This window comes from Aegilops tauschii, chromosome 6 (genome assembly GCF_002575655.3).
Source record: "Aegilops tauschii subsp. strangulata cultivar AL8/78 chromosome 6, Aet v6.0, whole genome shotgun sequence".
In the NCBI taxonomy this organism is placed as follows: domain Eukaryota; kingdom Viridiplantae; phylum Streptophyta; class Magnoliopsida; order Poales; family Poaceae; genus Aegilops; species Aegilops tauschii.
In genome coordinates this window covers 218,871,447-218,886,807 of record NC_053040.3, presented here as the reverse complement: position 1 = coordinate 218,886,807, position 15,361 = coordinate 218,871,447, and the positions used below count along the sequence as shown (strand labels likewise).

Below are 15,361 nucleotides of genomic sequence, written 5' to 3'. Positions count from 1 at the left end.
GTCAACGTCGCCCCGCCCGATCCGCTTGTGCAGGTCTTCCGAGCCCACCTATGCTCCCGCTGGCTGCTTTCCAAGTGTGTACGCAGCCATGCAGGCGTGCTGCTCTCCTACTACTGCCCCCCCCCCCCCCCCCACGCGCATGTGCTGGCTCTCACTGCTGCTTCTGCCTAGCAGCGTGGCTTTGTCTGCTGCCCTCCATCCAGATCGAGCGCCTCTTCCTTCAATTCGCAACGTACACATCTGCCTACTGCGTGCGCCCGCCGCTGCCTCTGCTCCGCACATGCTACTTACTGCTTGCTGATGTGTGTTACCTTGGTTGCAGCTTGTGCTGCTCTGCTTCCGATTGCATGCTCTGCTCCCGCATGTCCATCTGCGTGCTACTCCAGCGTCTTTCGCAGGCTCTGTTGGTCGCCCTATTGTGGCTCCTCTTGTGACCTTCACACATGATGATTGCCGTTCTACACCGATTCCTGTCATTGTCCGGTGATTTTCGACGGTGGTCATTTCGTTGACTTGGTCTCGCACATGCACCTTCCTTCGGTGTTGCGTGCTCTTTCACCGTCATTGCATTTGGTCTAGTATGTGATTTTTAGTTTTCTATATTTTCCGCCGCGTCCACCAAATCCATTGATATTTTGTGTTTCTCATGCCATGCGAGTCCACCATACCTTTGTCCGTCAGCCTTTCTTTCGTCCTGATCCTTTCTATACAACTTTTCTGGCCTAATTACCCTTGTTGTTTCTATATGATTTTCGTGGACTGTTTGTGCATTGTCGATCTACGCCCATTGTGCCTTAACTGTCGAGCTTCTTTCGATGTCGGTTGTCGTGGGTTATGATTTTCTACACAACGTTTTATTCTCTTGATGTGCCATCTTCTTTTGACAACTCATCTTCTCCTGATACTTCTCTTGTATCTTCTATTGATGCGGTGTCTTCCTCTGATGTGCCATCTCTTCGTTATCCCCTTTGGCGACTTGACAGGTTTTGAAGACTCTTCATGCTACTACGACGACACTCTCAAGACATGGATTTGGATTATCATTTCTTCTTCTAGTATTACACTTCAAATGCAATGCTATCGCATATGCTTTTGCATTTGAGGGGGGGTGGGGGGGGGGGGGGGGGGCGTGTTAGGAAGTATTAGTATTGGTCTAGGAGTCCTTATTAGTCTATGTTTACTTTCCTCGCACCTCAAGTCTTGTGTAATATATATATGCCCCTTGGTCCTTCCATGAAGATAAGTTGCTTCCTTAACAATCTCATCTAAGTTGGTGGCGTAAAATTAGGAATGCTATGTGTCAGGGAGCTCAATGAAGACCCTGCCTTGCCCACATGGCCCCCCTCTCACGTGTGGCACGATAGGGCCTAAATGTGGATAGAAAGAGGGCAAGAAATGCTTCTTATTTAAAGGGCGAAAGCCAACACTTGAACCCAATACCTCTTTGCTCTACCATATTAAATTTCATGCACCAACCAGTAGAACCAAAAGTCCGAACTTATGGAGAAGGTTGGCCAATCCACATACTTCAAGAGGAATAGGCAACTTTTGGTTCATGGAAAAATAATGTGGTGAAAATAAAAACAGACAATCTTGGTCGCAATTAATGTACTGAAACTAAGAGAAAGCGACAAGATGATGTGGATGTTCAAGTTCAACTGATGATTTGAACTTTGTTACTGCAATTTCTTTGTTATTAGTGCTAGGTTTAGATTATTTCATATAGTTGAGTCAGCCAGCGGAAGTTGCGGCAGTGTGTGCACATGTAGAGATGTGATCACTAGTGTACATGCAAGCTTATGGTTGGTTTAGCTAGAAATAAGTGCACGTAGTCAGCTTAGTTAGTTGAGTTAGACATGCATGAGTTAGTTAGCCTGCTTGGCCGGGTCGTGTGGCCATTCAAAAGGAGCTACAAGGGCAGTGTACGTGGGCGTGGATGTAGTGCATGTAGGTGATTAGTTAGTGCATGGAATTAGTTGAGTGAGTGGCCGTGCGTGGTGGCCGGTTTAGTAGGTGCGTCTAAGTCTTCTTTGTACAGGCTATTTAAGTCAGAATAGATGAATGAGAAAGTGGCCATGAGGGCTGTAGAAAGATGTAGCACTTGTGTCACTAAGGAGGATAGCCTCTCGGCAAAGCTAGCTGGCTTTCTTCCTTGGTACATGTGTGTGTGTGTGTGTGTGTGTGTTTCTCGGTTTCTTCCATGGTGTGTGTTCTGGAGATAAATTCCAAGAGAGTTGCGAGAGGAAGAAGCGGCGCCGCGAGGAGAGGCGGCGCCAACATTATCCTCATTTCTTTACATGTTCGTTTTCTTTCAACTTCAACAAGAGCTCTAATGCTTGACATGTTGCAACTTGGTACACAGCAACTGTTTGCTTTTTTTTTTCTTGAAAGAAATGTGGTAGGGAAGGCCCTTACATCGATTTTATTTTGAAAGAATAAGAACCCAAAATTCACACCTGTGAGGACTGGAACCTGGGTGGCTGGGTTGTGAATCCTCTCAACTAACCAAGTGAGCTAAGGTCACTTTTTACTATTAGCTTATTGTTGACATGTATTGTTCTATAAACTATAGGAATTTCCCCGTGTGCACTACCGCATTGCCAAGACCATTGATGCTTCTACAATGACAACACTAAGGGACATGGTGCCCACAAAGATTGCTGCTGGTGTATGGAATTACCTCTCCAAATATAAAACGTCAATTCCTGAATTCCCGCAGACAGAAACTTGTGAACTTCTCATAGTAGACCGTTCAGTAGATCAGGTACGTGGTGAACATACCTGTATATCTGGGTTCAACTTCTATACTGGTGCTATTTATTCTGCTGGTTCACTTTTCTAGTATACTTCAGATCGCACCAATAATTCATGAATGGACTTATGATGCCATGTGCCATGATCTGCTATGCATGGATGGTAACAAGTACGTACATGAGGTGAGCATGCCATTGGTCTTTTTTCTTAATGGTGGAATTATGGTCTGTTGTTTCCCTGGATGGTTACGGATCCTTTTATGTGATTGAATAAAAGGTTTCAAGTAAAAATGGTTCAGCCTCAGAAAAAAAGGAGGTCCTGTTAGAGGACCATGATCCAGTTTGGCTTGAACTTCGACATTCCCATATAGCAGATGTGAGAGCATTTCTCAGTCCATCTTTCTATGCGGTTCACACTTTCAGCAGCTATACAATTAACCATTATAATTTCAGGCAAGTGAAAGACTTCATGATAAGATGACACATTTTGTCTCGAAGAACAAAGCTGCCCAACTACAGCAAGCAAGGTTCGTTCACTGTTTCAAACCAAGTACATAGTTAGGTGTGGTGGCTCATTGTTACATTAAAGATGTTCATATTCGTGTTGTTCTTCGCATGTCTTTTTGTGACTATTTCATTTCTGTCTCGTGAACAAAATAGCAATTTAAATGAAATGCACCTGTATTGCATTCTGAGAAAGCGTGACTTCGACTAAATTCGGTTGAATAGCAGCAACTCATAACTACATGTACTGTTCTCATAACTGAAAAATAAGCAAGCACAATAGTTGCAATATGATGTGCCTAGCTACATAGTGGAGGACTCAGAGTTAGTTTTTTAGTTAATTTAACTACCTAAGTCCAAGTGAAAACTCAACTTCCAAAACAAACTTAAATCTGTCCTTGTCAACCTAATTCTAATTATCGATTCACTTCTATTTTCTTATGCTTAGTTGAATGAATCATTATTTGTTTGTTATGTTTTGGGCTTCTTTTACTAGTGCTCTTTGCCTCTTGTTTAATTTTTTAGAGCTGGAGGAGAGCTATCAACTAGAGACCTACAAAAAATGGTTCAAGCTCTTCCACAGTACACTGATCAAATTGACAAGCTTTCGCTGCATGTCGAGGTTGGTTGTTATGTTGTCTGTGATATGGTTCAAAGTTTTAAGATCGGTACTTGCCCTGTTGCATTTCTTTTCTATACACAGAACTATACATGTGGACGTATTAACTCTAGATATTCCAACGTAAGTGGTATTTTGTGGACCTACTTGAAAATGGTGTAAGGTGGAACTTGCTCCTAATTTTATAAATTCCATCTAAATATGGTATCTTTAAACCCAACATTCTCAACTCCCTTATTCACTAACTGGTTAGCACAAAAGAAGGATGCTACCTGGCGAGGCACATTATTCTGTGTGGGCCTGTGGGGGGTCATTGGAGCACTACTTTTCATAAATCCCTTGAATAAGATAAGTTAACAAGGCCACTTAAAAAACCCACGAAGGCTGAATTGAGCAGTAACAAAGAAAGAATGTTCCTCCCCAATCCTAAGATATGGAGGTCTTGATATTCCAAGAGGAATCATCTCCACTAGGAAGTTCTTGTAGTCCTCAAGAGTCTTCACCTCCCAAGGTGGCCTTCTCCACAAGGGACATCCCACAAGGGAAGAGGTGGTGAGAAAGCTCTATGGTTTTAGTTCTACTTTGCTAACCCTAGAGTGGAAGAGGGGGGGGGGGGGGTGGAGTATAGGTAAGTGGGGGAAGGAGGATACGTGGGCTCTGCCCAACTCTGCATCCAGGCAACACGTCTAGATAGTTCGTGAGTTGGGGCCAGGTGATGTTGACATAGCTCCCATGTATAGTCAGGTAGGCTGAATCTGACCCAATAGCCGCAGGGTGGGCCTGGCTGGTGACTAGGAGTCGTCCTGCAATTCGGGGCGCACCATCACCTTGGAATACAAGACATGTATAGTAGGTAGATCAAATTGTAAATCAATGGGATCTCTACCGTGTAAACCTACTTCGGCCCGTGTAACCATACTGCTCACCCAACTCTATGCTTACGCATACACACCATACGTGCAAACACACAAACCCTAGCTCTCATACAAGGCGGCCATCAATACAATTCACAAAGGTAGAAAGTAGGGTGTTGCCTCTCTCTGAGGGCCTAAAATGGGGAAAATCATGTCTCATGTGCACCCTCTAGATTCTCTATACATACACCGCCCTATGTATATTATTTTTGGATCTTCACACTGACGTTTGGCGCGCCATGTAGGGGATGTGCGCATAGATTTGTCAGATTGGATCCAGATGGGTTCCTTCATCGGTTCCGGCGTCTTCACTTTGGGCTAAGGCATCCGCCTCGGCTCCCTAGACTTCGCCGCCGATCCGGTGGGGCGTCTGACCCCCGCTACTGCCTTCACTGAAGGAAAGACTCTTCGCTTCAGCAGCCTGGACTTCATCGCCGAAAAGATCGATAAGCTTCACTTCCGTGTTTGGGCGCCCAACCGGTCGGCGGAAACTTTAGTCAGGCGATCCCTCGAGTCTATATCCACCATGGGTATTGACTACGACGAGTCGTCCTTTTACCCATCGTACTCGACTCACAGTTTGATCTCCTACGCTTGCTTTCATGTCCCCATACAAGCAGCCTGGAATCAATGAAGGAGTTCATTCAGCACCGAGCCGAGCGAGCATAGATTCACTATGTTGATTGTATCGAACGAAGGATTTGGCTTATCACCAAAACCACATTCGCCTTTGAGTCAGCACGTCGATAGCTTCAAAACAAGCCCAAGAACACCCAAATCGAGGTTCGGATGCGGAAGTTATGGCCAAATGGCAAAGGGTGTTGGTCAGTTTTATTGGTATGGCCGGACAGTCCGGGGGATTCGTCCGGACCCTCTAGGGAATAGTCTGAATAGTCTAGGAAATTGTCTGGGACTACTTGGGTTTGGTTCGGACAAATAAGGGGAAACAGCGGCAAAATACAGATGTGTTATGGAAACTCGGATTTTCCAGGAAGAAAAAAAATGATTTCTAGCTTGAAATTTGATGGGGAAAAAGAAAAATTGTGCCCAAGGGATGGAAAGGAAGGTAGATCAACTAGTTTTGCAAGAGATTCATGGATCAAAACCTACCAAATCCCATGAAATCGAACAATTCACTCGAAACTGACTTTGGGCTATTTGTTTTGGAATTTTTCGAGTTAGGCAAGAAAACCATAAAAAGAGGCTAGAAACGGAGGGGGTAGGGGACCCAATTTGTGACAATGCCATGGATGCATCGTCACGGGTGTCGACCCGCTGGCTTTGCCGTACTTGCCGAGGAGGGGAATGCACCATTGGCGCAGCACCCGCGGTTCGCTCACCAGGCCCTTGTACTGGCGCCGTTGGCTGCCACTGAGGGCCACGCAGGCCGCGCCGCATCGTTGTTGGCGTAGCCCATGAGGCTCTGGATGGCGGCACCCCACTCATCCATCTTCTCTGGAGCCGGAGGAAAGTTCAGCAACAACTCCACCTGCGCCAGCGCTTCCGCTGGTGACTTGGGCATGACTGGGCGCAAGGACTGAGATGTGGCTCGACTTCTGTGCGAGCCAGAAGGAGCTACATCTCTGTCCTGCTGCCGCGGTCGATGCTTGCCAGCAATTTGACGTGGCGGCAGGCCCTGCGCACCATGAGAACGGTGCACATGCTCCTTGCCTGGCGTCTCCTAGATTGGTTATGTGTCAGGAGCCTCCAAGATCATCTGAAGTTGAATCATGGAATTTGTAAGGGCAAGGAGATCGCCTACTTCGTGAAGATCTACCCGAGTGAGGCTAGTCCTTCGTGGACGAAAGCCATGGTGGAGTAGACAAGGTTGCTTCTTCATGGACCCTTCGTGGGTGGAGCCCTCCGTGGACTCGCGCAACCGTTACCCTCTGTGGGTTGAAGTCTCCATCAACGTGGACGTATGATAGCACCACCTATCGGAACCATGCCAAAAATCATCGTGTCTTCATTGCGTTTGAAATCTCCAAACCCTTCCTTTACTTACATGATGTTTTACTTTCCACTGCTACATTCTTAGATTTGCATATGTAGGGTGATACTTGACTTGCTAGAATTGCTAAAATCTGCCTACAACTAAAATTGGGAAAAGGTTAGGTTTTATTTGGTCTAGTCTAATCACCCCCCTCTAGACATACTTTCGATCCTACACCCGTGCATCGCTACTCAAGAGGCGGTGCTACGGCCCATGGGGTCGCGCGGCTACGTCCAAGGACGACACCACGGGATCCAAGACCAACGGAGCTGCGGGGCGCGTGCCGAGGCCATCGCAAGATGGGCACGAGACGCTTCCCCGCAACGACATCGACCCTGGCCAACGGCCACTCTCCAAAAGGTAATAGATGTTGTGTTGGTGATGAACTCCTTTCTTTTGGGCTTCAAATGATAGTCTCCTCAACACTCAACCTCTCTCACACAGATTTGGCTTGGGTAGGAGAAGGATTGGAGTGGAAAGCAACTTGAAGAGGCTAGAAATCAAGGTTCAAATGGTAGGAATGGAATGTTCACCCAACTCGGTGGCACCGATATGAAAATCTCGGTAAGACCGAATAGTGCAAAAGACTTGACCGTTAGTGTTTTTGGTGAGACCGATTATACCACCTCGGTGAGACTGAAGTGCAATGGCTAGGGCAGAGCTGCGTTTTGGTAATTCCTATCGTTTCGTCTCGCTGATTCCGAAACGAAGCGATTTCATCACAAAAACTTGGCAAGGCCTTCTCGGTGGGACCGAGAACCAATTCGGTCAGACCAAAATGTTAAGGTTTTGGCTGTGGCAGTAGAATAATCATCTTGGTGGGTCCGGGGTAGACAGTATCGGTGGGACCGAAATGATGATTTAGGGTTTGGACAAATGTGATTGTGGGAAATTGATCGAGGATTTTTGGAGCAATATCACTGAGCACTTTGAGCAAACAACCTCATCAACAATACGTCATCCCCTTTTAATAGTATTGGCTTTCCTAAGGGACTCAATGTGATCTTGAATCACTAAACCAAAAATGTAGTCTTGGGGTAGCCAAATTTGTTCTTCACATTTTGAGGGGTCCACACTCCATTAGTCCATGCCATGCCAATCGTTGATCTTTTCTGAAATCTATCATCAATGTTCATTAGATCAATGACATATATGTTATTAATTACCAAAACCACCCGGGGATTAGTTGCACTTTCAGCGGGTCTTGGCTTCCGGCAGAGCGAGTACAACTCTTGTCGCTGGAAGGGTGTGGAGAGCACTCGTTGCCGGCCCCTCCCGCCGGAGTCGTCTGGGTCGGCAGCTTAGAGGCAGACGGTGCACCCACTGCCGCGCTCTTCTTGGGCACCATGGATGAAGAAGATAGCGAAACTTGCACGAGAACTGCTGGAGTAGATCCGCACAAGCGATCCCCTACCCGGCGCGCTAAAGATGTCGGGGTACGACAATCTATGGGGCCAGCATGGTCCCTTTGCAGTTCGGTTTGGGAGATCGATGAGCATGAAGAGCAAATCCAAGAGTTCACACGCGAGGTTTTCTCAGGTCGGGCCGCCGTGGAGGCGTAAAACCCTACTCCTGCTTGTTTGGTGGATTGACTTGGGGCTCAAGTTACAAGCTCAGCTTGCCGGAAAAACGTGAGCAAGGTGCAGCTACTGTGTAAGCGTGAGCAAAGTGTCGACCCGTGCCCAGGTAGCCATGGGCCTCCTTTTATAGACAAAAAGGGGTCACCACGGTGGCAACATGGTCATTACATCTTGTGAATAGTGGCCTCGATGCTATCCAACCTAATCTTGCCGGACTAGGACAAGGGCGTTTAATGCACCGTGAACTGATAGCAATCCTTTGGCAAAAGGCGTCTCCTTCTGTGCCTTCGGCCTGGATGAGCCTATCTTGTTGACACGTCCATAAGAGGGTGTCAATAAAGTTGATCTGCACGCGACGTGCTGACGCGCGTCCTGATGATCCTCCCCAAGTCGCTCGCCCGCTCGACACCTAATCTTGACAAGCCATCAGCTGGTCGATGTGGTGGAGGGATCGAGAAGCAGGAAGGGGGAAACTTCCCGAGAAGGAGCTTGCCGGGTCTTGGCTTGCCGCTATGGAGCTTGCCGGCAACTGGAATCTTGACCTTCGGTACTAACTTGGTACTTCTCGATGACCTGCTGGGAGGTCTTCTTCACGGTCTTGTATGTTGAATCTTGAGTCTTGGGTTGAGTTGTCCTCCGGCAAGCCCTTGTCGTCTGAAGGGCTGCAACTACCTGTGCACAAGTCTGGGGTACTAAGGGACCCCTAATTTAGTACACCGACAGGAGATGTCGGTGGTGTGGCGCCAATTGAACTCTCTGGGAGGTGATCTTTGTCGCACATGTCAGTGTTGTGTGCAGCGACAAGCTAAGCTGGAGGTTCATTGCCTCTACGACTTCCTCACTTGCCTCCAACTGGAGTTTGAGCATAGTCGTGCTTAGCTGTCGGCTCTCCATCCTCGACTCTCTACTCTGGAGGCCCATGCTGAGGTGCACTCTGAGGAGTTGCGTCTACGCATCACGGCCTTGTTGCCGTCCTCTTCAGCAGTTCGGGCTGCCCGCACTTCACCACCACTACAAGGTGTGCCTTCTCCTACACCGGTGGTAGTAGCCTCCACTAGAGCTTTCTACACCTACTTCTCGAAATAGGCATTCACCCCGCTTTATAAATAAAGCAATGATCCGTATAACCAGCATCCAAATCCGCGACGGAACAACGGCTGGGCAACAACACAATCATGCCCAAAAAACATAAGAGAAATAAAAAAAAGCTACCTAATGGCCGCCGACAAGCGGCCCTACAATGACGATATTCGGCGTGCTGTAGCCAGGAGCGCATCCAACATGAGGCCAAGACAATCGCGGTCACGCTGCCTAGAAAGCGTTGCCTAGAAAGCAGGTGCCAGTGCTGCAGAAAAGCAAGGAGTTTGAAGGAGTCAGATGGTCGCGTCGGAAACACCCGCTCAATCACTATTTTATCACGAGTTGTCCAAAGAGTCCACGACATGGCCGCAAAATAAGCCAAAATAAGCGGCGATGCCGCCCAGGTTGGGTAGCCCTGGTTTGGAGGAACTCCGCGAGGTCTAGGGCCACCCAGTCGGGCCCTAGTGCCTCATGGATGAACGTCCTCAAGACCCGAGCCGCGGTACATGAGAATAGGATGCGAGTCCCATTCTTAGGCACCGTGCATAAGGTGCACAAGCCATCACCCGGGCCTTGCCGCTTAAGCACCTCGGTCCCCGAAGGGAGACGATCTCTAAGGAGTTGCCAAACAAAGATCTTGATCTTCAAGGGTAAAGGGGCCTCCACAAGGGAGAAAGCCAAGGAATGGTAGGGGACCAACATAATGCCTGGTATGCGGAGTTGACGGAGAACTCTCCTGACGGTGAGAGCCGCCAGGACACGGTGTCCGGATAATCCAACAATACCGGCGATAGGGCTGCCCACAACCTAGACCACTCGATATTCTCCGCCTGCCCAAACATCCGGCGAAACCGTATATCCCAGTGCCCAGAGCATGCAGCCGCGGAGATGAGGAGTAACGCCTCCGCGCAGATAGAAAACAGGACGAGGAATCCTACCCTGAGGGGCTCGGTACCCATCCATGGGTCCAGCCAAAATTGCGTCCCATCCCCATTACCTATAGAGAAGGAGATCCGTAGACGAATGCCCTCCTTGATCCTTTGGATGGATCGCCAAAACTGGGATCCTCCTGAGCGGGAACATGCCAACAGGGGTGTTAGGTATTTTGCTTGGACCAAAGCCCCCATCGCCTCGCATGATCCACCAAACCCATCACAACATGAGCGCGACATTCATGTGACGGGAGGCCATAATACCTAGGCCTCCCCAGTCCTTGGGCATGCAAATGTCCGCCCACTTGACCATGTGATACTTCTGGCGGCCATTGGCTGCCTGCCAGAAGAACTAGCGAGCTCCTTATCGAACGAGCAGTGTACGCCCTTCAGTAAGATATACATCCCCATCATATACATGGGGAGGCTCGCAAGGTTAGAGCTAATAAGGACAGATTTACTCCACTTAGAGGTAAACCGTCCGCTCCACGGCTCAGCCCGTCACGCCACACGCCCTACCATCGGGTCAAATGCACTCATCAAAATCTTCGTATCAGCTATTGGCATCCCCAAGTATGTGGTGGGGAACGTGGCCAGTCTACAGTTTAGGTTATCCGCAATGCGTTGTTGCTCTTCGCGGAGAATCCTAGGACTACGACCTCGCTCTTATCAAAATTGATCTTCAGTCCCGACATAGCCTCGAAATAAAGGAGGAGGAACTTGAGATTCACGATGTCAAGGTCCGTCCCTTCCACCATGATCATGGTGTCATCCGCATATTGGAGGTGGGTGACCCCTCCCCACGGGATCAGGTGGCCAACTACCTCCAATAGGTGGCCAGACACCCTAGCTTTATCTAGGTTGCCAGCAAAGCATCAACGGCGAGGTTGAAGTGAAGGGGGGAGATCGGGTCCCTTTGCTTCACTCCTGCAGAGGACGTAAAGAATGGTCCCACGTCGCCATTAATATTAATCGCCGTCCTTCCGGACCGAACGAACTGCATGATCCATGAACACCATCTGTCATCAAAGCCCCTTCGCTGAAGCGCCAACCGCAAGAATGACCAATCCAGGCGGTCGTATGCCTTTTGGAAGTCCAACTTGAGGAAGACGCCCTTATGGCCACACGTCTTTACCTCATGGACAATCTCGTGAAGGGCTAGGATCCCATCAGGCCCCGGAGCCGACCCTGCCTTCATAGAGGCGATAGCCCTACCCACCTCTTCCGGCAAGAATGGGCGAGTCAGTTCCGCATTCTCAAGGTCAGAGACTCTGTCCTCGGCTGGCCAGAAGTCCTCCGCCAAGGACACCCCGCCATGGGGTTCCGCCGTAAAGAGCTCCTTGAAGGAGTAAATGTGGGACCTTAATCTCTTCCGGGTGTTCCAGGAGGGTGTCCCCCTCCCAGAGGCACGTGATAGAGCATTTCAGCGGTGCCCATTAGCAATCGCCTGAAAGTATGCGGTATTGGCATCCCCTTCGAGGGGCCACTTCTGGCCCCCGCGGCGTTGCCAGAATAGTTCTTCACACTTGAATATCTCCATCAACGAGGATTCAAGGGCGTACTGTTGGAGCCAATCGTCGGCTGACAGACCGGCCGCATCAGCCTCCTCATCGAAGGCCTTAATCTGGTCCCCTTTACGGGCCCGGAGTTCCGCGCCAAGGTTAGCTCCCCACCCCCGCATGAATTGGCGGGCGACCTTAGTGTAGTGGTGCCATATGTCCGTGTCGCAAAAATACCGTGGTGGGGAGGCTGCGGCTTCGACCCAACGATCTCGCACCATCTCGAAGAACCTCGGCTGCAACAACCAGGATGGTTCGAAGTGGAAGCGTCTCGCTGGCGGTGGTGACCCTTCCCCTGAGGAGAACAGCAGGAGCCTCCTGAGCCCCTTCGCTGCACCTACTTACAAGCAGGATGGGCACATTATCATGAGAGTGCATCAAGAGGAAGAGACAGAGTCGCCATGGTGGCCATTCTCATAAGGACTTAGGAGGCTCCTTTGATTCTCGTGAGGGCTCCCTTGAGAAGGTTCACCAGGAGATGTTCACCTTGCTGCTTCTGCCCCATCCTTACCGAAAAAGGCTGTCGCCCCGCTTTATAAATAAAGCAAACCGCCAAGAGCACATACAAGGACTAGTTCAGAACACACACACCCAAGTCGCACAACAATAAATCCAGAGGTACTGCTGAGGGCACAGCTCAACAAGCCCAAAACACACACGAAATAAGAGACAGGCTCAGCCGGGGCCAAGGTCGGAGAGCAAACAGACGACTAATCAGGCTCAAGCGGAGGCGGCGGTGGTGGCGGCGACAGGCGGACAGCCATCGAGCGGAGGTCGGCGATGAAGGCGGAGATGGCGTCCCGGTCCCGAGGGCGGCTAAGCGGCCGCCAGAGCTGCAAGTAGATCGTCGAAGAGGGGAGCGCTGAATCACAAGCTTATTGCGAATAGTCCAGAGCGTCCACGCGAGGGCCCCAATCTCAAGCCACCTAATGTGGCGAGAGGACAGCGGGGAGGCCTGTAGCTCGGTGAAGAGGTCAGGGAAGTTGGAGTGGCACCAATCCCCACCAACCGCCTCTCTAAAGCAGCTCCACACGAACTGAGCAGACACGCAGGAGAAGAATATGTGGTTCGAGTCTTCGGGGGTATCACATAGGGGGCAGAGGCCAGAGCCCGGGCCATTGCGCTTGCGGACCTCAACTCCAGACGGCAGCCGGCCACGGATCCATTGCCACATGAAGATCCAGATTTTAAGGGGCAGGCGAATGGACCATACCGCCTGGAGGGGCGGCGGGGCGGAGGATGGGGCGGTAGCCGCGTAAAGGGACTTGGTGGAGAATTGACCCGAAGGCTCAAGGCGCCACCGAACCTCATCCGGGCCAGCATCGACAGCCGGCTCAGGGAGAGCAATACAATCAAGAAGCTCATGCCAGGCGGCCACTTCCGGGGGCCCAAATGGCCTCCGGAACGCGAGACGCCCTAAGTCAATAAGGGCCTGTTGAACTGAGATTGTAGGGACTACAGCGATGGAGAAGAGGTCGGGGAAGCGGGCCGCGAATGGAGGGTCACCCGCCCATCGGTCAAACCAGAACAAGGTCGCTGCTCCCGATCCGACCGAGATGGAAGTCCCAATGCGGAGGACGGGGAGCAGTTGGATGACCGACTGCCAGAACTGGGATCCACCCGAACGTTGGCAGAAGGCCAGAGGTTGGCCACACAAGTATTTATTCCGGATGTTGTCTAACCACAGACCGCCATGCCCTTGTGAGATGCGCCAGAGCCAGCGGGAGAGGAGGGCAATGTTCATGCGCTTCGAGCACATGATGCCAAGGCCTCCCTGCTCCCGGGGCTTGCAGATGTCGGGCCAACTAACCATATGATACTTTTGCTTGTTATTGTCCCCAGCCCCAATAGAAGCGCGATTGGATTTTAGCGATCTCGTGATGGAGGGTCTCGTGGAGGCTGTAGAAGCTCATAAGGAATAAGAGGAGACTAGAGAGCGAGGAGTTGATGAGAATCGTCCGGGCCGCCTTTGAGAGCCACCGACCCTGCCAAGGCTCAATGCGCGTTTGCAACTTGGTGACCGTAGGACGAAGGTCCGCCACAGTGAGCCGAGAGTCACTAATGGGCGTTCCCAGTAGGTCGTTGGGAAGGAACCCAGGCGGCAATTGAGGCGGTTGGCAATGTCAAGGGCCTCAGCCGGAGTAGCCCATCACCATCACATCGCTCTTGTCGAAGTTGATCTTAAGACCAGACATTTGTTGGAAGCAGAGGAGGAGGAATTTAAGGCTCTTGTATCCGAGCCTGCGACCATGATGATGGTGTCGTCAGCGTACTGGAGCAGGGAGATGCCAACGCCCCCAGTTAAGTGGGGGGTGATCCCACTAATATGGCCCGCGGCCTTAGCCTTGTCCAGAATGGCCGCAAGAGCATCGACCACCATATTAAACAGGAACGGGGAGAATGGATCACCCTGCCTCACCCCGCAGAAAGTGGGGAAGTAGGGGCCGATCTCCCCATTGATGTTGACGGCAGTGCGACCACACAAGACCATCTGCATAACCCGCGTCACCCAACGGTCATCGAAGCCTTTCCGCAGGAGAACTTCCCGAAGGAAGGGCCAGCTAACAGTGTCATAGGCCTTAAGGAAATCGATCTTCAGGAAGACCGCCTTGAGGTGTTTGGAGCGGACCTCATGGAGGACTTCGTGAAGGACCAGCACCCCATCCAGAATATAACGGCCTTGGATGAAAGCCGATTGGTTGGGGTGAGTAATCTGGTCCGCGAGCAGGGTCACCCTATTGGCGTACCCTTTCGCCAGAATCCGGAAGATCACGTTAATCACCGTGATTGGGCGGAACTGACGGATGTCAGAAGCACCAGGAACCTTGGGGATGAGCGAGATCGTCCCGTAGTTAAGGCGCCCGAGATCGATGGACCCAACGTAGAACTCGTCGAAGATGGCCATGACCTCCGGCTTGATCACATTCCAGAAGCTTTGGAAGAACTAGACTGGAAGGCCATCCGGGCCAGGGGCCGAGGCAGGGTTCATGCCCTTGATGGCGGCCCAGACCTCGCCCTCTGAGAAGGGGGCCATAAGAGCCGCGTTCTCAGGCTCGGAAACAAGCTGGCGACCGGACCAGCAGTCAGGGGCCAAAGATAAGCCGCTCCGAGGAGCGGCTGTGAACAGGGCCCTATACAAGCCGTCGACGTGGGACCTAATGTCCCGCGGGGACTGCAGGAGGGTCGAGCCATCCCAAAGGAGAGGAATGGTGTTGCGCCTACGTCGGCCATTAGCAATGGCTTGGAAATATGCCGTATTCGCGTCGCCCTTCAAGACCCATTTCTGAGCACCACGCAAACGCCAGTAGGCCTCTTCATCAGTGTAGATGATAGAGAGCTGATCTTCCAAGTCGTAGCGGGAGAGCCACTCCTCGGGAGAGAGGCCGGTAGCATCGGCGCGCAGGTCCGGGGCTTGGATCGCAGACAG

General features: G+C 50.8%; 1 protein-coding gene across 6 annotated transcripts in view; it reads left to right on the top strand.

The window, feature by feature from the left end:
- The window catches only part of LOC109773927 (probable protein transport Sec1a), an 87,645-nt gene that overhangs the window by 26,362 nt on the left and 45,922 nt on the right, over positions 1-15,361 (top strand). For all 6 annotated transcript variants that reach the window (XM_020332656.4, XM_020332655.4, XM_073501311.1 and 3 more), the window contains 5 exons: positions 2,573-2,764; positions 2,853-2,936; positions 3,031-3,129; positions 3,207-3,280; positions 3,783-3,879. In XM_020332656.4, the coding sequence (XP_020188245.1) occupies positions 2,573-2,764; positions 2,853-2,936; positions 3,031-3,129; positions 3,207-3,280; positions 3,783-3,879 (546 nt within the window). The remainder of the gene's footprint in view (positions 1-2,572; positions 2,765-2,852; positions 2,937-3,030; positions 3,130-3,206; positions 3,281-3,782; positions 3,880-15,361) is intronic.